General features: G+C 39.7%; 2 protein-coding genes and 1 long non-coding RNA gene across 3 annotated transcripts; 1 reads left to right on the forward strand and 2 right to left on the reverse strand.

Moving 5' to 3' along the window:
- Positions 1–3,057: 3,057 nt before the first annotated feature.
- Positions 3,058–22,718, forward strand: slc5a10 (solute carrier family 5 member 10). Its single transcript, XM_041982345.1, has 13 exons — positions 3,058–3,133; positions 3,633–3,692; positions 4,051–4,155; positions 4,284–4,389; positions 4,679–4,759; positions 4,862–5,067; positions 9,662–9,797; positions 17,695–17,802; positions 17,909–18,059; positions 18,189–18,357; positions 20,439–20,654; positions 21,761–21,854; positions 21,986–22,718. Exons 3-13 carry the CDS (start codon positions 4,060–4,062, stop codon positions 22,177–22,179), a joined length of 1,557 nt encoding a protein of 518 aa, XP_041838279.1. The 5' UTR covers positions 3,058–3,133; positions 3,633–3,692; positions 4,051–4,059; the 3' UTR covers positions 22,180–22,718.
- On the reverse strand, positions 6,189–16,839 carry LOC121637962 (protein FAM83G). The gene is made up of 5 exons (XM_041982344.1): positions 15,608–16,839; positions 13,843–14,010; positions 12,867–12,991; positions 10,411–11,782; positions 6,189–7,197 (listed from the first exon to the last, which is right to left on the reverse strand). The coding sequence occupies exons 1-5, from the start codon at positions 16,097–16,099 to the stop codon at positions 6,826–6,828; spliced, it is 2,529 nt and encodes an 842-aa protein (XP_041838278.1). The 5' UTR covers positions 16,100–16,839; the 3' UTR covers positions 6,189–6,825.
- Positions 17,478–21,851, reverse strand: LOC121637965. The gene is made up of 2 exons (XR_006009974.1): positions 21,713–21,851; positions 17,478–18,335 (listed from the first exon to the last, which is right to left on the reverse strand). It is a non-coding gene; the product is annotated as an uncharacterized LOC121637965 (long non-coding RNA).
- Positions 22,719–23,543: the final 825 nt, after the last annotated feature.

A 23,543-nucleotide genomic window follows, 5' to 3' on the forward strand; every position in this document is an offset into this window, starting at 1 on the left:
TGTTTGCCAAGAAGCAATTTTACAACAATGAAATAATCCACCAAACACAAATCATAAAGCTTGTTGTCAGGCTCACTTTTGGTTATCTCTGGAAAGATGTCTAAAAACTTCCTGCTTTGTATGAATGCAAACTTGGTGCTGGCTCAACTTTTTTCCCAATTTGAACAAATAAAAGGTTTTCATGTTATATACTCCTAAAACTCACAACAGTGACTTACTTTGGAGAACCATATGAGACTATAAACAGTTTTGGAAACTGTTCTCACACACTTTCGCTCACCATATTAGCACGTTACCAGAAGATGTTTGTGTATTTAGACACTAATGATTATAAACTTGTCATCAACAATGATTGACCATATGTGTGTGTGTGTGCGTGTGTCTCTGCATGGACTCTGGCCCACATGAGCATCTGTTGTATTCGAGTGCTTACCCACACCATGCACTCCATTATCCCCTAGCACAGTGCGTGTGTGTCAGCGCTGCTGATGCCACATTAAGGTGATGTGTTTAATCATCAATTCAACCAAGGAACTGCCCTCTTCACGTGTACGCTTAACACTCTGCCTCAGACTTCACAGTAACACAGAGGTGGATCAGCAAAGAGGAGACTTTTATCAAAAGCTTGACTGTGTGTTTGACTCTGTGTCAGGAGTGTTTAGAGGTCGAAGTTCTTTGCTGGTTTTTAGGGAGTTAGTAATTGTGGGAGTTTAAGTCAGTGGTCTGGTGAGATTAATTGCACAGGTAGATTCAGGAGGTGCACAGACAGACTAAATCGAGAAGAAAACGTGTGCGTTTTGGTGTATTTGTGATTTCCTGCATTGTTGTGAACACTAAGGATGTCTAATTCCACTCACAACTTCTACGACCTGCCGCGGTCCTTCAGCTTCTCTGACATCATTGTCATAGTAATATACTTTCTTCTTAACCTCGCTGTTGGAATTTGGGTAAGAGGCAGAGATGTAGCTAAATATGTGTGTGGGAGTTTTTTTTTCCTGCTAAATCCATTTATGTGCATGTTCATGATGAGTAACAGTTTTCTCATTTAGTCATCATGCAGGGTGAGCAGAAACACGCTGAGTGGATATTTCTTGGCCGGGCGGGACATGGCCTGGTGGCCGGTGAGTCTGTCTGACGTGATCTGATCTTAAAAAAAATGCATAGTTTAATCTGTACTCTGAGAGGGTTTGAATTTTGGACTTCACAATGTCTACATTACACTTACATAAACAAGTAGTAACTCACATGTTCCTGGTAGTTTTGTTTTAGTAATCAGACTCAATAAAGGTTTCATTAGGTGGTAATGAGTGGACAAAAAAAGATGATATCAGACAAATCAGTAACATTTAGAACAATTAGAGTTAAATTTACATACACAATGTTATTATCAACACAATGTTGTTGATTTCAATTTATTTCAAAACTTGTGGAATTTTTGAGCAAGCAACTTATGTATAAAAAGTGGGAAGGGTCAACAAATGCAGAACAAGGAGAAAAAAACACCAGCAGACTACTGCATGGATAATTTTTAAAAGAATTAAAAAGGTTATTGGATTAATAGCAAAAAAACAAACAAAAAAAAAAAAACAAGAAGCAGAAACAAGATCCTGTGTAAAAGGAGCACCTTTCAGAGAGGATGATTCTTTTCAAGTTAAAGATGAGGAGAGGTATAACAATTCTGAGAGAGGCTGTGTGGTAAGAATTACATTTCTCAATGCAAAATTGCAAAACTTAAAAACATCTAATGGATCATAATTATATCGTTAAAAAATCCAGAGAGTCTGGAGAAAACTCTGCGGCAAGAGATACGACTGATTGGCTGTGACGTTCACATCCTCAGGCTGCACTCGGCTAAATATGGATCACTGCATAGACTCAGAACCACTTTAAAAATAACCAGACTTCTCCAGAACCAACCTCGTTTGAGGCTGAAAACTGCCCTGATGTTTGAATAATCTAAAATTGAAATTCAGCTTGAAAATAATAAGACACTGCATCCTCCAGGCTGAAGAAGAGAAGGTCCTTCCAGCTTATTAACAGTGCAGAGTTCAGAAGTCAACATCCATGATAGATGAGAGGGCATTAGTGAAGACGGCATGAGTAACTTTCACATCCATGAAGATAAATATGCTCAACAATATAGACAGGGTTTGGAACAAGCGTGCTAAACCACATTCTGTAGCAGCTCTGTAGTACAAGAGTCAGAGTGTTAAGCTGCCATCATGACTTGGCTCACGCTAAAAACGTGATACATTATGAAACAAAAAGTATGGATTCCCATGTTAAGCGAGACTGAGCAAACATTTCACTTTTAAAACGATAGCAAATGGTCTCCTCAGTTTCCAAATAATTGTGTTTTTAAAAGCCAGCAATGCATAAAAACAAGATAAATTAATAAAAAGCAGAAAAATATGTTTTTTTTAACTGGCTTTTAAAAGTGACCACATAGCGCACCAATGTCAAGTCCAAAGGAAGAGCGTTGCAGAGTCTGGGGCCACTGAACACAAAGCTCTGTCTCGTTTGTTTTCAACTTAGTATCTGGCACCATTAGCAAGCCCTGGTCATAGAACCTCAACGACCTGCCAGGAAGATATGGATGCAGAGGATATAACCTGGTGCCGGCCCGTGAAGAGCTCTCCAAGTCAGTGAAAGAGTCCTAAATTGCACTCTGAAATAAACTGGAAGCCAGTGCAGTTGCATCAAGACTGGAGTCACATGAAAACTTGGGAGGATTTAGTCAGAAACCTGGCAGCATAATGGAACAAAGTCATAATTACATACCGGTCCTAAAAGAAGTTAAACGTATTCTCTGATTCTAAATTTTATATATTGTCCTTGTGTATTTTAAAAATTGAGATATTGTAAAGTATTTGTAACTCAATGCTTTGTTTTTTTTTGTTTTTTACATTTTACACAGGCACCACTTTTTTTGTCTGTGGTGCTTATCTACAGTATTTTTAGATAGTTGTATTGATGTTTACATTTGTTTAAAAGATCAAAATGTGTCTTCAACCACTGGTCTACACAGATTGGATCATCCCTCTTTGCCAGTTCAGAGGGCTCAGGTCTGTTTATTGGTCTGGCTGGGACTGGAGCTGCAGGCGGCATCGCTGTTGCTGGTTTTGAATGGAATGTGAGTAGAAAGCACATCCACTCAACAAATTCAGAGGATTCTAGCTGCTCTATTAATAGTAAATAAAGACATTAAAGCCTGGAATGAAGCACATCCGGTTTGCTAATCCAACTACAAATAGTTTCTTTTCTGGCTTCTGTTGCTGCTTAGATATAAGAAAACAGAGTATAAAAACTAATCTCCCTTTTGTATTTGAAAATAAACTCTTTGTATATGTAGACTTCCATTTGGCCTTTTTCCTAATCTAATCTTTGAACGTGTCCAGACATTGAGCGATTTAACTCCTTGCAAAGTGAGCTGAACTTCTATCAACAGCTGTAACAGGTAATATACAGCAGGGGGCAGCAACATGTTTCTTTAACATGACCCACATGTGTGGGTGTAAAACATGTTTATCTTCACCTGCAGTTAGAAAGGTAAGATTTTTCCTCATGAGTTAATTGTTGTGGACAATCTGGGTCAGCCCTTCTGTCTTTTCTCTCTCTGCTCCCCTTGTCAGGCCACCTATGTGTTGCTGGCGCTGGCCTGGATATTTGTGCCTGTCTACATTTCCTCAGGGGTTTGTTCAAAAGCACACACACACAAAACACACATATGTGGGTGTGAGTTTTCTTGTTAAGGCTGGTTCTGCAGGTACATTTAGGTGCCAAAAGGCTTTTTCCCTAACAAGGATTCCCCGCCTTGTAAATTCCCCAGGAGGGTGTTACGGTTGCATTCTGCTCAGCTGCCCTCAAACAACAAAGAGCAAAAACGATGCACCTTGTCAGAAGCATAATTATGTTTAAAACCAGGGAAGTGTAAATCTATTAAACAACAATCAGCATTAAATGAAAGGCAAAACAGACAAGAGTTCCCTAAGTTCTACCTGTTGTATATCTCTGTTGCTGTGTTGAAAATATTAAAATGTGTGTGATCAGATAGTCACAATGCCGGAGTATCTGGGGCGTCGTTTTGGAGGCGAGAGGATCCGGACCTACCTGGCTGTTCTGTCACTGCTGCTGTCTGTCTTCACAAAGATATCGGTACAACAGCGATGAAAAAGCAAACACACTCACACCAAGAAGTCAACATAAAACTCCATGTAGACACAAAAACACCCTTTATGTGATTAAATCCTTACTTTCACTGTTTGTTGTGTTTGTGCCACCAGACTGACCTGTACTCTGGAGCCTTGTTTGTTCAGGTGTGCCTGGGATGGAACCTCTATCTGTCCACTGTCCTCATGCTGGTGGTCACTGCCCTCTACACCATTGCAGGTAGCCACACATGAAATAAAATTCATGGGTCGATTGAAAACTGTTTAAATAAGACTTAAAAATTGATCAGTTCATTTTGTTTCTACTTCCTTTGGACTCTTTAGGCAAGCAAAAATCCAAAACAGTCATTGGCTGCAGCTTCTCAAATGTGTGAATTTGCTGCTCTGTTAAAATGAATATAATGGAATTAAAACAAGTTGTCTTACCATTTTAAAATAAAATACCGCCACCTTATTTAAATAAATAATGAAATGATTGGTACTTAAAATGCATCTCTTTTCCTTTGCAGGCGGCCTTGCTGCTGTCATCTACACAGACACTTTACAGACATTTATCATGATCATAGGCGCAATCATCCTAACAATTACTGGTATGCACAATTTCCATCATTTCAAAGCAAACAAGTTTAATCATTAATCAGATGTTTGTCTGTTTTTTGAAACAAATTTCATGGCCGATGATTTGTATCTAGCTTTCAACAAGATTGGTGGTTATAGCAACTTGGAGCGTGTGTACAGCATAGCGGTGCCAAGTAAGATCATCCCCAACAGCACCTGTCACTTGCCACGGCCCGACGCCATGCATCTATTCAGAGATGCCGTCACTGGAGACCTTCCCTGGCCCGGCATGACTCTGGGCCTCACCATACTGGCTACCTGGTACTGGTGCACTGATCAGGTACGTCTCAAACAGACACAAAAACCCAGAGACTTTCACTGACATGAAACGGCACTGGCAAAATTAGTAAGTGTCCCAAATGAGAGGAGTTCTTTCTGATGCAAGCAAAGTTAGTGGAAATCAGCTGAGCTTTATTACCCAAATCTAACAATGTGGAAAATAGCTGACTTCCCTTTAAAGTGCAAAAAAATGTAAATCACTACAATGTAACTTTTTGGGTTAATTTAGATTTTCTGCCATTAAAAAAAACTGATGTAAACTAACTGCAGTTGTATAAGAACACTGAATGCTTAAATATGCTGATCCCACCAAGGAAATGTTTCAGTACAACACGATTATTACAGAACGAGGAAGTTCCTGAAATAACAAGAAAGATATTTTGGTTTTATTTAAGCTACCTGCTCATTTGTTTGACTCCCGGCTAATCATATGACTGCATCCACAAAACAAAAGAAAAGAGGGCAGGCTCCACCCTGATGCCTTGACCATGCCAGGACTCTTCTTGGAGGAATTTCCTTCCACAGGGTCTGCCTAGGGGAGGTCTCTTTTTTTGAGGAGGGTCTCAGAGGTCATCTACCTGAGATACTTGCAAGAATGTAACCACTCAGCATCCAGATGAGGCACCAAGGACTAACAGGAGAGACAATGTCTCTTTGAGATGTGCAGATGTGTTCATTTGTAAGTGTCTTCAAACATGGTCTGCTATAAAATAATATTCACATAGTTACTCTTGCAGGTTGAGAGTATTTCTCACTATAGAGTGGGTGTAGCTCACTATAAAATGAAAAATTCCACCCCATCTGAATCTCTGGTATAAAGCTTGCTTCAGTAAGTTCTTTCAGTCTCCTGAGAGTCCAACCAGCACAAGTCAACCTGATCATTTTCACCATAATCCAGGCTTTGAAATCCTTTTAGAAACCAAAAACCCACTTTTATTTTTCAGCAGTTCTAAAAATGCTTCACTAGCCTCTAACATAGCCATTAAACCTGATTATCTCATGGTCGGTTGTCTGGTTTGGCAGATCCTGTAGGCTTAAGTTATGGTCTGTTACTGACAGTAAGATTTACTGTCTTGAACTAGTTTTTAAAAACTGCCCTGGTTCAGGCAAAAACAGATTGGATTCAGAAAGTCTTACTTTTTTATTTAAAACATTCAGTTTTGGTCCCAAGACAGTGCTTAACAGCTGCACATTTTTACATCTGTGCAAGTAATCAACAACTTCTGACAATTATTGAAAGAAACCAACAGGGTAGCCCTGTCCTCTCACCACCTGTAACCACACAGTGCTGTCAGTACTAAAGTTTGATTTGTATCAACGGATCTTAATATCTTAGATATGTTACATCCGTGTGTGCTGGACTTGTACAAACATTACACAACCGTGTAAAAGTAAGGAAAGCAGCTGAGGTAATTTAGAGATGTTTGATCTAAATATTGTTTAACAGACGGCATAGAACACAAGAACTTAAAAAACACTGTACCACATCTGTTAAAACTGCCATCTGCAACATATCCTACTAAACAAATAGAAGGTATCCGTGTCATCCCGTTTATGCGTTTGTAAACACAAATCAGCTGACATATCCCTATTAGAAGTTGTTTTCTCATACACTCTTCAGCATGTTTGTAAAATCCATTATCATACATAGACTTTTAATGTTTGTTGTGACGCAGGGTTTCAAATCAGAAAGAAGATTAAAAAATTCCAAAGTGTCACCAGTCTCAGAGAAGGACCACCCATGTATACCTGCACAGTTCTACCTGGCAGCCTTATTATTCTGAGACACTTTCTTCTGAGACGCTCCTCCTCGCGCTCTCATGTTTCGAAAGTTGCTGAGTTTTGACAGAGGCACTCCGAATAAGCCTGACGGGCCGGCTGGCGGCTGTGGTGACACGTGATCTGTCTTCCTGTAGCCTGGGCTGTGTCGTCGTGGTGACCGTCCAGAGCGGGTTTCTACCTGCAGACGGGCTGAATCAGGCTGCGACGTTTGGCCCTGCCAGTAACGATGTCCTCCTATCACAAGACCAGCTGCTCGAGCAGGGCGATGAAAACTCCCTGGTTTAGCAATGATGACTTTGGGCCCCTTTAGTCTCGCATCCCGACCTGGAGATCTTGAGATTTGGAACAGCTGCACAGAGAAAAGAAGAACAGAAAGATGAATAGGATGTCCAGGGTCAGTTTCTTAACTTGTGCTTTAGTATTTATTCTTCACTTCACCAGAATTCTCATTATGGCTTGTTTTCTGCAACCATTTAACCTTCTTGCACAAATATTTGAGTTGCAGTTAAACAGTTACACAAAGACATGAGCACAGCTTTGTTTTGAAGCTGCGGATAAGTGTGTCACCAAAGAAACTGAGCACGAAGAAGTTTTATGTATGTTTATTCCTGTTCTCAGTAAAGCTTCTATTAGACTACTTCCAGTTAACCCGACATCTGAATGTGTTGGTGTGATGTCTGGGAAAACATCCTGATGCTTTTATATAACACTTAACATTTACATTCAGCAGAGACTTTTATTCAAATCAGCATAAACATTAAAGTCATCTTTAAAAGGCACAGAAACAGGCTGTGAATGTAATCATGCATCCACAAGCTAAAATGAAAAATAACTGCCACACATGAGCTGTGGGTCTTAATATGTTTGTCAGTTTTTCAGAGGAACTGCACACAACTACAAAAGTAATTTATTTTTCTACCTCTATGGCATTACCTCAAGCCTCAAGGCAAGTTTAAGGTTTAATGGAGTTAACAACAACTACACACCTAACTGTAAGCTAAAGTAAAACCACAAGAAGTCAGTCAGTGTTCTTTCTAACACTGACTGTTTATTAAACATTAAGAAAAGTGATATGTTTACATGGTCTCATCTAATGCCATTTGTTTTACACACCTAGAATTGCTGATATGACTTGTTTAAGTAGCATGACATGTTGTAAGAAACCTTTAACTCATTAAGGGCTTTGGTGTTACACCTTACTTTATGCATTGCCCAGTCTGGTGTGAATGGCAAATATCACACTTGGACTGTTGCTCTGTCAGCCACCCTCAGGGGTCTGTCTGAATGAAGGTGAGAGGAACTTTAACCTGGGTGTGACCTATGACTGACATACTGATGATTTAACTGTCTTTGGCTTTGACTGATGGTTGAGACATCTTTGTTATGACACTTTCACATTAACCGAAGGTTGTTGTTGTTGTATGACTAAGATAGATGGCTGCTCTAAATTCTACCGCTTTAGTTTAAGATCGAGGGGAAAAAAAATCATTACATATTTACAACAGTGTTTCAATGAGGGAAAAAAAGATGAAGAATATATATTTAAAATTCTTTTAAAGTTTTAGGTTTCCCTTTTTTATTGCCACCTTGTCATTATTCAGCTCTTGTACATGAGTTAAAGAGCAGTTACATGAAGCAAAATAAAACTGTCTTGTGTGCAAAAATGAAGAGTTTATAACAGGATCAAACATTGTGGCAGGAAAGTTTCTGCTATTATTTTAAGCCTTTTTTTAACACCACTGAAGCAGTGTGGGCTTTAAATCAGTAGCTTATTAAAATGAATGTAAAATTACTGGATGGTGCTCGATTAGCTACAGGGACATTACTGTGTTGTGGGTGGTGATGTGACTGAAGACACTCTGGGTGTTAAAAAATGCTGCGCAGCAATAAGAGTTTATTTTTGCTGTTGGCTCTTGGCTTAAACTAGTCTAAAACTTTCCAACTTGTAATTTTATTCCCTGATTAAAGAAGAAAAAACTGTTTCCAGCAGCTCTCTGTGCTCAACTAAAAGGAATTTGGATAATAAAGACCCAGTTAAAAGTCTCTAGGCTCAAAATGACACCAAAACAAAGCTCACTTTGTCCTACCAACAACCCAAATTCCTAAATTATCAAACTTTATAAGTAGAACATTTGCACACAAAAATCACTGGATCCATGATCCTCAGTCTGTCCACAAAGGTTTAGCAAAACTGACTAACAATGAGACAACCAATCACAGCAGCGTCCTTTAAGGTGATCCAAACTTACACTCACCTTAACAAAATCAAATCAAATGCTTTATTTATCCCTGAGGGAAATTGTATTGTTTGTTTTTGTTTGTTTGTTTTATGTAAAGTTCACATATAAAGTCATGTTTCTTATTAAGTGAGGACGCTGAAGATGAGGTTGTGAGGATGACTAAAAAGCCAAATACAATAATTAATCTGTGACAATAAATGAGGAAAAAACCATTTTCTTTTTTTTTTTTCATAATTTCATTAATTTATTTCTGTTTAGAGTTGTACATTTGAAACCCTAATTACTCATTTTGTGCATCTGTATTTCTCCATTTTTCTATATTTTTACAGTTTTATTTGTTTTGTAAATGTGTTAACCCTGAAGCGTCTCAGTCTCTCCAAAAACATTTTCTTCTTTTTTTTCTTTTTCATCTTAATGGCTTTTTTAGTTTATTTTTTGGCATCTTTCACACTGCTCTTCATGTTAATTGTAAAAACTTATATCTTATTTTTCCTTCGTTTTTTAACTTGTATCTTTCGAGAGGAGCTTGACAACCTTTTAATATTTCTAATGTGCGTGTGCCTGTATTTACAGGTTATTGTACAACGGTCCCTGTCTGCCAAAAACATGAGTCATGTAAAAGGAGCATCTATCTTTGCAGCCTATCTGAAGATGCTGTCTTTCATCTTCATCATTCTACCTGGCATGATCAGCCGAGCTCTCTATCCAGGTGCGTGCACTTACATGGGTGGAGAAGGGCAAGCTTGTGCATAAATATGCACACACACACACACACACCTTTAAATTTGAAAATAAAAAAGTAAGATGTATTTACTTTAGGCAGGCAGCAGCTTGCTGTGCTACCTATGATGGCACACACCCATTTTGGCAATGGTTTGCATAAAACTCGACGTGTGTGTGAGTCTGTGCATTTCTTGTAAGTCTGTTGATGATAGATAAAATCTCTGGGAATCTCTGAAAGCAATTTCTCATAAAGCATTAAAAAGTTATTAAAAGAATAACGTAAGCATTGTTGGGCAGCAAGTGGTTTTCCTTGTCAATTTACAGTCACACAAGGCAGAAAATCAGCACGTATACATATCTGAACAGCTGGAACGTGCTTTTGGATGAATAATTACCTAAACAGGCAATTACTAAGAAGTTAATTTCTGTCAGGTAATTAATGAAACAATTAGTTTAGTCTGCAAAGAGGGAGAACATACTACCCAGAAAACAGAGTACCTGATTAACAGCACAAAAATGTACAATATAAGCCAAGAATATTAAAAAAATTGAGGGATTGAGGGAATAGCAGTATTAAAAGTATTGTACAGGATGCTCACCTGTCCTATGTGTCTGTGTGGGGACGGGTGTCCCTGTCTGCGCAGCTGCTGTGATTGACGTATGAGCGAAATGCTGTCTTCTAATTGGCTGGGCTCCCGCAACTCTAGCATACTCTGAGAAAGGCGGGCCATCATGTTGAGCCCATCTCCTTGACGATGACCTCGACCTGATCCTGTCTGTACACCATTGGTTAATGGGTCATTTGATTCCTGCTGTGGACAATCATAAAACTCCTCCTCTGATGCTGTGGACGCACTTGAGGGGTCTTCATTGCCTGCTCGGTCACACATGACTTTCGTGCTGTCTTGGCTGCCTTCTTCATTACTTCCAGAGTCACCACCATCTTTCATTGATGTTAGGCGACCACGGCCTGGTGTCTTCTCCTTCTGCGATGGCTCTTTGATTAGAATTTGTGGTTGGTCCATTTTTACCAGAGTTACATGGGCTTCACTAGGCTGTTCACGCAGGGCAGGGTCTATGACTAATTGCAGCGTACGCCGTTTAGGTACAGGAGGTGCTGCAGGTTGTGTTTCTGGGGTTTGAATAACATTGTCTGTAGGCTGTGAATCAGCAGTAACTTTGATTTGTGGAACAGAAGTGTGTGCATTTGATTTGCTGGTGTCCTGTGCTGGAGGGGTGTTGGGCTGTTGAGGGGACTCTGTGGAATCAGTTTGGTCTTTGTTTGGAGCGGTGTGTGGCTTGAGCAGTTTGGCGGGACTCGTGGGAGTAGAAGCTTTTGGGCTTGAGTTCCCAGATGATTTTTCAACTGCTGTCCCCTGACTTGAAGCAGGTTCCTCAGCCTGGGCTGTTACTGCCAGTGGTGAGCTAAACCGTATAGCCTGACTAACCTCAAACCTTTCTGACCTCTGTAAGTGAACCTGATTGGCTCTCTTTTCATCTCTAATATTGATAAAGCCAATCACATCACTTGGTGGGTCTGGCTCTGGCCAAGTGGGCAGGTATGGGATCAAGTATGCTTTCTCCAGATTGGCTAACCCTGGATGTATGGGTGACTCTACAATAACCTCCTTCAACCTTCCTTTTATCACTTTCAGCCCAGCAGGATTCTGGGGGTTTGAGTTCTTGTTGCTGGAGTTCTGGTCAGAGGAGGTGGGACTTGTGTGAGTTCCAGTGACAACAAGTGCATACTTGGGATTGATGAGTTTCCTTGCAACAGAAGCTGGGACAGGAGCTGGTGCCATCTGAGGCACTGGGTCAGGCGCTGGCTCGTCCACCATGGGAACTTTATTAAGAGACAGACCTCTGGACATAAAGTATAGGTCACGAAACTGCACATCGAAGGTCTCCACAGCCTGTCCTGTGATCACGGTGATGAGGTTCCGATCCAAACGAGACGAGGACCAAGTGTAACTGGAACACCAAAGAGGAGAAAACTTAATAATATATTTTTTTTATCTGCAGGTTTTCCTTTTTTCCTATCAAATCATGTTGGTTCATGTTAGTAATACTTAAACTCTTTTTTGATATTCACATATCCCACTTATAAAACCATATTAATAGTTTATCATGGCTTAATTATTACAAAATGTTACACAAGATGTTTTTTTCCTTAACTCATGCATCACATTATGCTCTTTGATCACATTATTCCTCAACTTCCTGTTAAAACACGAGATACAGTGTGTGTGAGTATGCATAATCACTGATCCACAGGCAGTTATGGATGTCTGAAAGCTTTCTGTGGGCACATGCTGAAAAAGCAACCTTATTTGCAGGAATTAGCTTTAGCTGATAACAGTTAGGCAAGCTGCAACAAGTGGCCAACTGGTTTGATGGGAAAAACAATGGACAGTCTCAACATAACACATTCCAGCCACATTGTGTAATGTTTGTTAGATTATAGCATAATTCAAGTGACAAAGATGGGATTTGTATAGAAATATTTCACAGTAAGTAATAAATTAAGGGCCGCCTTTGCTCTACACCTTTTCATCTGTGTTGTTCACAAGTCAGTGAGATGACAAAGATGTATTGGGGTGTTGTGCTGTCAGTCTAAGTGCATCTTTTACACTAATACACATAGATGTTTAGTGGCTTTAATGCATCAGTTTGTCAGTGAGTTTGCATGCAGAGCTGCAACATTGCAAGCTTCTTTCAGAGTGATTTAACTCCCCTCTAGACACTGAGGACAGTATCTGGCTGTCTAGCTGCTAAATTCTCCTCTTTGTTCATCAGCTGGTTGCTAACTTTTTTGTCAGCTATTTTCTACTCAGCAGGATGTGTGTGGGTGATTTATAGGAACGAAAATAGCTGCCTGTTGGAGTTAAAAACCAGGAGGGCCTCGATGAGAGTGACATTAAACTAGTAAAGTTTGGGAAAACTAAACAACCAAATCAGATTAGTAGTTTTTAGGGATTTATTGTTTTATTTCATTTCATTTTATTCAATGCTGATAGAAAAAATGGACAGTAGTGCTGTTTTGTGTGCTGCTCACCTGTACGAACCAGAGATGGCTCTATCTCCATCCACCAGGAGAAACTTCTGGCTCAAAGATCCACGAACCTTCTGTGCCGATCGCGTCAAGAACTCCAAGCCTCCACAGCATCGCACTCGTAGATTCTACACATTCACACGTGCACAAGGTTAATGCTGTGCTAACTCTAGATGTTTTTATTAATGGGAGAGAGGATTTTAGTACACAATGTGGATATAAATGTAACAAGAGAACATTGACTGAGAAGAATGCGTTTCCTTGTTGCTCAAGAGTTAAAGCTCATCATTAATAACACTACAACATGATGTTGAGTGACTCTACAGGTTGGAGCATGGACTCTCTCTGTGTATGTACATGCTTCTATGACACACCCTGTGGTGTTTGTCTTCAGTCCTGTGATAAGGGAGTGGTTCCAAGCTGAGCGTTAGCTCTGTGTGAAATCTCACAGGAGACGCTTAACATAGGAGTCATAAATGCTCCCAGTAACAGTGGAGAGGTAAGATAAGAAAAGTTGAAAGCGGTAAGAGAGAACTAAAAGTTAGTGTTGTAAGGAAGGAACAAGCCAAAAGGAAGGACAAACCTATGTGTGTGTGGTTTCTCTAATTGCCTGCAGCACAGACAGGAATGTGCTTAGTATCCTCATTGCCTCCGGTCTAAAATATTTGGAAACCCCCCCCCAAAAGAAAAACACTAAATGGTTTATGTTTTTGCCCTAATGAATTTAACTCACAAAGACTGTTGGTAACAAAGAAATTCAGCCTATGGGGAACAACTAGCTAATTTTAAATATTTCCCTTTATCAAATTACCTTTATCTTTTTTTTTCCAATGTTTTTATTAAGAGCATCCTCTTAAAAATGTAAAGTTATGCTACCTTTTAAAAATATCCAATAAATGATCTTATAAAAGGTGGCTATCTACCCAACAAGCTTATCAAAATACCATCTGTGTGCATGAGTGTGTGTCTGCATACTAACCTTTAGGTGGCCACGGTGCATATCAGCTCTGCCACACATGGAAAGAAAGCTGGGGACTGCAGCTATGTCAATAATTATATACACAGGAATTTTGCGTTTGTAGGATGCGTCCAGCAGGTCTCGAAAGATATCCACATCTGTAAATGCATCCATCACCACAGCTATCACCTACACACACATATAGGAAAAACATGCACAGGAAACCACAGCTGAAGTTAGTGTTTCCTGGTCTGAGGGCAGGTTCAATTTAAGCTGCTCTTATCAACAATATTAAACCCATTAAATGCACATGAAGCAGAGCACTTGTGAGAATTGGCTATGAACAATATAGATTAAACCAAAATGTTCTCGCTGTCCAGAAATGAGATGTTCCTTGGGGAGACTGTAATTAAATGCGACTTGACTGGACAGTGTGTTTATCTAGAGACAGGAGGATGCTACTTACCTGATAAAACTTTTAGTTTAAAGCCAAAAGATTACTTAAATTAATCAAGAAGATTTCATTTTAACTGTCCTTTCAATGTACTTGCATTCAATGAGACAATGCATTGAGAATTTTAGATCAAGTTAGAAAATGTAGAAGCAAACCATGTCATGTCTTTCAAACAGTGAAAATGCATCTTTTCCATCTCTGATGCAAGGCAACACAGTGTATGAGTATGTGCCAGCGTTTTTACAAATGAGAGGTAAAAGAGATGTATTTGCTCCGGGCATTAACACACTGAATGACGTCAGGGCGTTTCTTAACCACTGGTATGTCAAGCTCAGACGGGTCTTATTAAAATTTGTTGTGTGGGTGGGTAAAAGTGTTGCACGTCAGGAAGTGAAATACAATTGTTAGACAAGAGTTATAAATTAATGAGATCTAAATGGGCAAAAAAAACAGTAAGCTCTGAACAGATTTAAATTCGAGACACCAGCTTAAATTCTGTCCCAAAAAGCTCATGTCCGATTTACTTTTAGTGTGCAGCTACATGGTTGAAAGCCACATGAGAACATTCAAGAAAAGTCAAACCTGTGCCAAAATAAGAAAAAATAACATATACATATAAAACAACATATATTTATTCTGAGCAACAACTACCAAGTTAACACAATAACAACTGATGTGCTGATTATTCGCCGGAACCAATGATGACTTTTAATGACTTGAAATCTAACAGACCAAAACATAAAGGACACTGATAATAATCATGTATAACAAAAAGCATCCTGACACTGACATCTGAGAAGCTTGAGAAATCTTTAACTAATTAGACTCCATAGCTTTTTTTCTTTTAATTAATTATCAAAACATCTGCCACTTAATTTCTTGTGCATCTGCAAACTCTGAAATCTAATAAATAGTTCAACTATAAACTCAGCCCTGTAATAGTCACCGAGTTAGAGAAGCACTGCATTGTTTATGTGGCTTTGTGGCTGCAGCTGCACTGGACACTAACCGCTCAGCACGTTTTAAAACCATGATGTGCACTGTTAATGGAAAGAAGTCCCCTTTAATTTAGTGTCTAATTACTGATACAAGTGAACTCTAAGATTTAATTGGGTCTTTTTAAAAACTGGACTTCATAAAGTAAATGTATTGTTCATAAAAAATTAACGCATATTTCTACAAGTGTTTTAATGGGTTTTTATAATTCGGGGTTAAGAGACTAACAGAGGTTAATGGTTTACCTCTGAGGTGTTTATGTTATATTGTATTTTGATTGGAGAACTTCTTTAATAACTGCTTTATACCACTACCATCATCCTAATCACTGCCTACCTTCTGCGCTGCTGCAATGCTCTTGCGCACCACTTCTTTGATGTGCGTGTGTCCGTCTGCTGGAGGCTGCGTGTGGACGGTCACGCGCGTGACCCCCCTGTAAGAGATGGCTTCAGGCCACCCTAGGTCCAGCTCCGCCACAGAGGCCTCAGACCGGTCTGGCCAGTACTCGAGCGACACCTCGCCGTCTTCAGCCTCTTCCCCGGATCCCGGAGCAGTGCTCCCTGGGCCGGGCGTATCTGGTTTCTGGTGATGCTCGAACCCAGGCCGATAGGCCTCTGCCATGTGTGCAATACGCTCAAGCTCCGGTTCTGAGAGAAACTCCCGGACACCATTCTGACGGATGTAGTCCGTGAACGCGTCGCGGCCCTTGGTGATGAGAGCCTCAACCGCCAGCCGTTGGTCCTCGCTGTAGAAAAACTCTGGTTTACTTTCGCTCACGCGCCAGTTGACGTGGTGTTCGTCCAGACACTGGATCTGAGACAAAGCCATTGCCCCAGTTTGAGCGCCGGTCAATAAACGGTTAAGTACTGACACCGCTCTGACCCAGTTTCCACTTGTTGGTCCGAAGGGTCAAGCCTCGAAAAGGTGTGATATGTCATTACGGTCCATACAATATCCTCGTGACCTGGGCTCGTGACATAGACTAATAAACGGATCCGTTTAGTGGAAAGGGTTTTCATAAGGGAAATATTCCGCTACCACTTCCCTCTAACACAGGTTCCAACTCGGCCCAGATCTCGGGTTACTAAATCTTTCTTTCAGGTGTAGTTTGAACAAAGCTCACCCGCCCAACGCCACGCCTTTCACCTGACAGGGGCCGGATAACCCCGACGGCGGCCCGACTCAACTCCTCCAGCCTCAGGGCTCCGCCGTCATGGAGGCAGGCAAGCAGCTGTCGGGGAGTGGATGAGTAAGCATGTGTGTCTGTCTGCCAGTAAGCCAGTCCAAAGCGGAACTCGTACTTTAAACAAAGCAAGAAGTCGTCAATTCTCCTTTAAACATGATGAAACCGTGTGTGATTCAGTCAACTTTTGCGCTGACGAGTCAGTTCCCATCTTTATCACTCGGAGCCTTTCAGTCTGACGGCAGAGGTTCACAGATGTTCGGGCGACTGTTCAGAGTCGTCAGCTTCACAAACGTGGCACGAGTACGTCTCCACTCTCACCTTGTCCGAGTTTCCAGCGGTCTAAACTTACTTCAAACCACACGAACTTCGTAGAAGAAGTGTGTTGTGGAGCTGCCGGAAGCCTGGTTACCGGGGGCAGAGGCGGGGTGTCCGGTAGTTGGTTTGGGAAATGAAGCCCTAAACCCCACCCTCTTCCCTGGACACAGAGAGAAAATTTTGTTTTTCACCCTAAATCAGAACCATTATGAAACAAGGTGTAATAACTAACCAGCGCGATCAACATTACTCACATTCTGACTTCACTCTGCTGTGATAATATTGACTATGGTTATATTTGGGGGGGGGGGGGGGTTATAGTTGAACTTTATTGGCTCAGCTGTCTTAATCATTTAAAGGAAAAACATAATTATTTTACACATTGGACAGATAATCACATTTTTTGTTGTTTGGAGGGAGTCCTCTTTAATGACCGGTCACTGTAAGGTCTACTGGATGTTCCAGTAATAAAACTTTGAGAAATAACCAATGAATGTTGGGATTATTATAAATGAAGATTATGTGGAGTTTAGGGGTTTCCATAAAGAGGCTGCAAATGGGCAAGTTTTCACTTATTTATTTATTTATTTTATCACCACAGACTATTGAAAATTTTACATTTTAAAGGCTAATCAAATCTGTTGTGATAAGAGATGTACTACTTTTCTTTTGCAACTGATATGATAGTGCAGACCAGAAAGGGTGTTTTTATTCAGACTTAAACTACAAACTAAATATGAAGGGGTAAAAATATTGGTGTTTGTGCATCATATAACACAATTTATTTGCCAAAAAGAACATTTAAATGAGCAGAGTTAACAGACAACAGGAAGAGCTGTAGAAACCAGCATAAGAGTAATGTGACTTGTTTAAGGTAAACTTTATATTGACTTATCCTTTGAGTCTTGCCTTCATATTTCAGACTCTGTTGGATGTGTCGATCCAGAAGAGTGTGTGCGTGTGTGTGGAGCTGAGGTGGGGTGCTCCAACATTGCCTTTCCTAAGCTGGTCACTGAACTCATGCCAAGTGGTAAGAATACAGTTTTTTACTCCCAATGGCATATGTGTGCGAAATTATTTCAAATGCATTGATTAGTGCAGACCTGCAGACATCAGTATGTTTGCGTGCATTACAGGCTTGAGGGGACTTATGATAGCCGTGATGATGGCCGCTCTGATGTCTTCACTGACCTCCATCTTCAACAGCAGCTCCACGCTCTTCACCATGGACATCTGGAAGAAGCACCGCCCCCAAGCATCTGAAAAGGAGCTGCTGCTGGTTGGCAGGTACAGTATGAAACTTATCAGAGAGCATCTGCTCTGCTTATTTTGTTTTTATCAGCTCAAGCTTGAAAAGTAATACCTGTGTACAAAAAAGAGTTAAAAAGAGGCTGACATTGTTCATGTCTGTTTCAGGATTGTGACCGTGATCTTGGTGGTGGTGAGTGTGGTGTGGATCCCCATCCTTCAGTCGGCCAACAGTGGACAGCTGTACGTCTACATCCAGTCAGTGACGAGCTGCCTTGCTCCACCCGTCACAGCTGTCTTCACGCTGGCTGTCTTCTGGAAGAGGACCAATGAGCAGGTAAGACACAGGCTAACCCTGTGATACAGTTTGATACAGAAATATTTTAATTAATTTTTATATGACATGTTAGAAAATTATGGAAACTATCCACCAGCTATTGTCCAATATTCCAACTTTATTTGGGAAGCTGAGTGAATGTTTGACATTTACACTTGATAAATAACACCGAAATACTATAATTTACAAAAATCTGCTTATAAATAGACTCATCGTTGCCACCATATCCATTTATCCAATTTATTTATTCACTTAATCCAATTCTGTCTCTTGGACACACCCATAGGAGGTTGCAAGTCCACCATAGGGTCAACACAGAAATAATAACTCACAATCGCTACTAGGGTTGGTTTAGATTTACCAGTTAACCTAAAACATGTTTTTGGACTGTGGGGAAAAGCTAAAGTACCTGGAGAGAACCCACAAATGCAAACTCCACACAGGCTGAGGTTCAAAGCAGAAACATTCTTGCTGTGAGGCACCAGTGTAACCCCCGCAACAGCATGCAGCCTGCTGCTGCACTAATAAAAGTTAAACAAACAAGCTGTTGCTCTTAGCTTTCTATGGCAGACAAATTTCTTCTGAAGTTTATTTCCAGTCTGGACACCAGACTGCAGAACTTTCTGCAGTTTTAGTGTTTTCCTCTGTGCTGCGTGTCCTTCCTCCTGCATTGTACAATTTTATTAGTCTCACATGGGATCCAGCTCTACACAGCATTTTTTTTCTTTCTCTCACTTCTGTGTGTGGACTCCCTTGATTGTGTGAATATGTAAAAACACACTTCATAATTTGTGTTCTTCACTCATTTTATGAACTGTATTGTTTATCATTTCTTGTGTATGAACTGGCATGAGTGTACTTTGTTCTCAATAGGAGAACAAGTCAATATCTCAACAAGGTGTGAGTCAGTTAAAGTGTGATTGTCTTAAGATAAAGAAATGATAGCAATGCTGTAGAAAGAATGTTTATTTAGTGATAATAACTCATGTTTTGAAATGTTGTTTGACTGCAAGTAAAGATCAGCCTGCTGGATATTTAAGATCATTTCCCTCTTTTTCTAACAGAGCAAGTCTTGGGCGTGTCTGCTCTCCTCTGGCACGCTGCTTAACAGCTGAAATCCAGAGAATTTTCTCAGGTTTTTCAGCTTGAACAGGGTTTTCTCTTTCACTGCTGGGTTTACTCTTCAACTCAAAGGACTTAAGACTCAAGCTGGCTTTAATTATTTTGTGTTTAGATGATAAGTTTATTATCTAAATTAATTTTAGCCAAACTAGCATCACAAATAATGTTCTTGTTGGTTCACTACTTTACCACTGACTGTCTTCTTCCTTTTTTTTCTGCTGACTTTGGTTATCTTCTGGCACCACTAGCAGACTATCTTGAATTAAAGTATTTAACAACTTAGTCTTACTGTGATACTTGGCAGACACAACTATGTTTTCTTTAGCATGAATTGTTTTACTTTCTTCTAATTACTTCTGTGATTCTTCTTTATGGCTGAATGAATAGATAAAATACAAAGCTAGAAACTCTTTATACTAAATGTATATTACAGCAACATTATGCTGGATACATAATAGGCATATCAGAACTGTCATTGTTAGTGAGGTCACAAATCAAGCTTAGGAGCCAAAACATTACCTTTGACGATGATAGGAAGCCACAGAAAAAAAGAAAGACATCTACCCAAATAAGACAATGCCCCTCACTAGAATGTCCTGAAATTTGACACAGCACATTTTTACTAACACACCCATCAAATAGATCAAACTAACAAATATCAAGATGAGTGGATTTTTTTTTTTTTAGTGAGTGTTAAGTCAAACTGCACAGGTCACATTCTCTCACAACAGAAAGGGAAATGGAGCAGTATTTTTGTTGCTGCATATTTGTACATTTATAGTAAGTAAAAAGTGACAGGTTGATGACAGATTTTTATGTCGGGAAGTGTAAGTGCAACAATGCAAACCCAGAACTACTTCAGGACTTAGACTGTTTCCAGAAGAAGGAAGACCAGCATTTCCTTTAAAAAGCTTTAATGTAATCTGCATGTGTTTATGTGTATGTTTGTGTGTTTTTAGGGAGCATTTTGGGGCCTGATGGTGGGTTTGGTGGTAGGTGTGTGTAGGATGGTGTTGGAGTTTGCTTTCCCTCCTCCCAGATGTGGCATTGTGGACTCGGCACCTATGGTGTTACGTGGCGTACACTACCTCCATTTTGCCATTATTCTCTGTGGCCTCACCGCCATTGTGGTTGCCATCATATCACTGCTTACACCGCCACCCAGCCATGAACAGGTGAGTGCACATGGATACAGTAAATAATAGAACTATGAGGGACATTTTTGTTTTTCTGTTGGCACACCAGTAATATTATCTACTAAAATTAGCCTGAATCGTCTAAATATCTGCACGTTGGCCTCTGTGTTACAAGACAACAATTCTTGTAACCCACTGGCTGTGCTTTTTTGTTTAGCTAATTAACACTGATCAGGAAACTGTTAAATCATAAAAATGTTACCTAACTCAAGGAATGAACTTATGAAAGAACCAATATTAAGATGTATCTTTTAGTGTTACTGGCAGACTGTTGCAGAGACATATAATTTTTTTCCCAGTTTCTTTAGTTGTGTCTTTAAAAAGATATAAAAGATCCATAATTTCTATACCCACTTAATCCAATTAAGGGTCACAGGGGCCTGGAGCTTATTCCCAGCTGCTATCAGGGAAGAGGCAAAATATATCCTGGACATATTCCCAGCCCATTATGGGGCTAACACAGAGATAAATGACCACTCACTCCTAAGTTCAATTAAAAATAACCAATTAACCTAACATGTACATATATCATTTCAAACTGTAGGAGGAAGCCACAATACCCAGACAGAAACCCATGCATGCACAGGGGAGAACATGCAACCTCTACAGAGAAAGACACAAGCTGCAGTTTGAATTAGGACCTTTATTGCTTTCAGGCAACCGTGCCAATGCCAGAACAGTGTGCAGCCCAAACATGATGTCACTAAAATAGCTGAACAAGCTTGGCTGCGTTCATCATTTGGCACAGAGTGTTTTTTTAATAACACACTGCACATCATGCTGGGACATGCCAGGTTTTTAGTTAATAGCTCTTTGGGAATCACCTTGTTGGTTCAAAAGTACAATTATGTGCCTGTCAAATTTTTATATTTAGGAGTTTTAAAAATAATTATTTAGCCAAGTTAGTTCTTATGTGTACACTGACTTTACCATGACTATGATGTCCCATTGGTAGAGTGTGCGACCTTGTTTTTGGTGGTGACTTTTTTTTTTTGGCCAGGCTGTTGGTCTAGTGAAGAAAAATTAAATGTACTTACAGGTAGTTGGATGCAACTTTGTTGCATTTGTGTTTTCTCCTCTCTCAGGTGTGTAATCTGACCTGGTGGACAATAACTGAAGAGCCACAAAGAGAAATTCCTCTACAGAAAGTGTCCTCTGTTAGCCACCGTAGCTCCCAGGGTAAGCGTCTGAACTTTCACTTAGAATTAAAAACAGCCCTCATGAGTTAAATAGTCATCTACACACAAGGGGCTGCGTTAGTTATTGGTTGAGTAACTTCCTGTGTCTGCTGTTTGTGTGTGTTGATTCAGGCTCTGAGCCACAACGCCGTGGAATCTGTGGGCAAGGGGCAGGTCTGTGCATCTCTGCAATACGAAACTCAGGGCAGACTCCAGCACCCAGAGTTCCTAGTGTTCGAGAGAGTGTGTTCTGGTCTAGGTTCTGCTGTGTCAATGCACTTCTGCTAGTCAGCATCAACATTTTTCTGTATGCATACTTTGCCTGAGGGGAGGATCAGATTCAGCATCCAGCCACTCCCTCCGCTTTACTCTCCAACATGAACTACAAACTGATTTCTCCTCTTTCAAGAAGGGCTGAAGATAACCATTTTTGTCTAGATTTTGATAGCATCTTTAATACACAATGTATTTCACGATGTGAAGGCAGTAGTTAAAGGTTTAGGTATGACAGATTCTCACAGAGCAAATGTTTTCACTAAGGCTTGACGTACTTCTTGACTCATCTGTATCCACTAATGGTCATCTTAAAATGGTCATCAGTGATAGGATATCCATATACCAGTCTTTTAAAATCAAGTACAAACAAAAGGGAAAGGATTTTCTTCTTTCTTCCCCCCACCTTTACAAACAAAAATGCATTATAAAATGATTTACACATACGATTGTAACTAATTGTAAAATTAAAAAGTTTGGTAACATAACAGTAACCCATTAAATTGATAATCAGTACATCTATGAAGTTACACTGAATTAAATACATAACTATATATTTTTCTTTTTCTTCTTGTTTTCTTTTTTAAGTGAATAAAGCTTCCTTAGATCCAGGGAGTTATGTTCCACTGTTTGGGGCCATAAAAACTGAGAATAATCTCATAGGGTCGAACTTCTGAAGGTTGCAGATATGAAAGGTGTGCAGTTATGTACAGCTTTATAAATAAGTAAGACTTTTACAATCAGCACTGAAACATACAGTTTGCCATTATAGTGAAAAATTATGAGGCTTTTTTGGTAACTCTGCAGCATTCTGACTCAAATTAAATTCTCTCAAAGATAGTTTGAGAAGCTAAATAAAAGGAGAGCTTCAGTAATCTAAGCAGGTTGTGATGAAAGCAGCTTTCAGCAGATAAAGGTTGTGTTGTAAAGATGTTCAGAGATTAATCTTTTCACAGTGTTTTGAGGCCCTTATCTTCACAGACTGGCACATTAACTAGAGTAAGTTATAAGCGTCTTCAAAGACATTAATTATTTCTTAAGACTATCTTCTCAAGATCTCCACATAAACATTTAATAAAGCAAAACAAGGAAGCAAGTGGATTGTAGCATGCTTACATGAAACCACAGCTGGTGTCTACCTTAAAATGATCGAATATAACACGCTGAATTAAAAGATTACAAAGATGTTACATCATATATTGAGAATATGTCTCTGGTTTACATTGTTTTTGAGTCATATTTTATTAATTTACTTCACATTCATCAACTTGAGGAGATTTCTTTAGACGTATTTTTATGTAGCTGGGTTTTAGTTTCCATCCTAGTCTCCTTTTCCCCAATGTTGTTTAACTTTTTTATATATATAAATTAAAATACATCTAATTGTTTTTCATTGACAGGCATATTTAAATACAAC

The sequence above is a fragment of the Melanotaenia boesemani genome, chromosome 4 (assembly GCF_017639745.1).
Source record: "Melanotaenia boesemani isolate fMelBoe1 chromosome 4, fMelBoe1.pri, whole genome shotgun sequence".
NCBI classification, from domain to species: Eukaryota; Metazoa; Chordata; class Actinopteri; order Atheriniformes; family Melanotaeniidae; genus Melanotaenia; species Melanotaenia boesemani.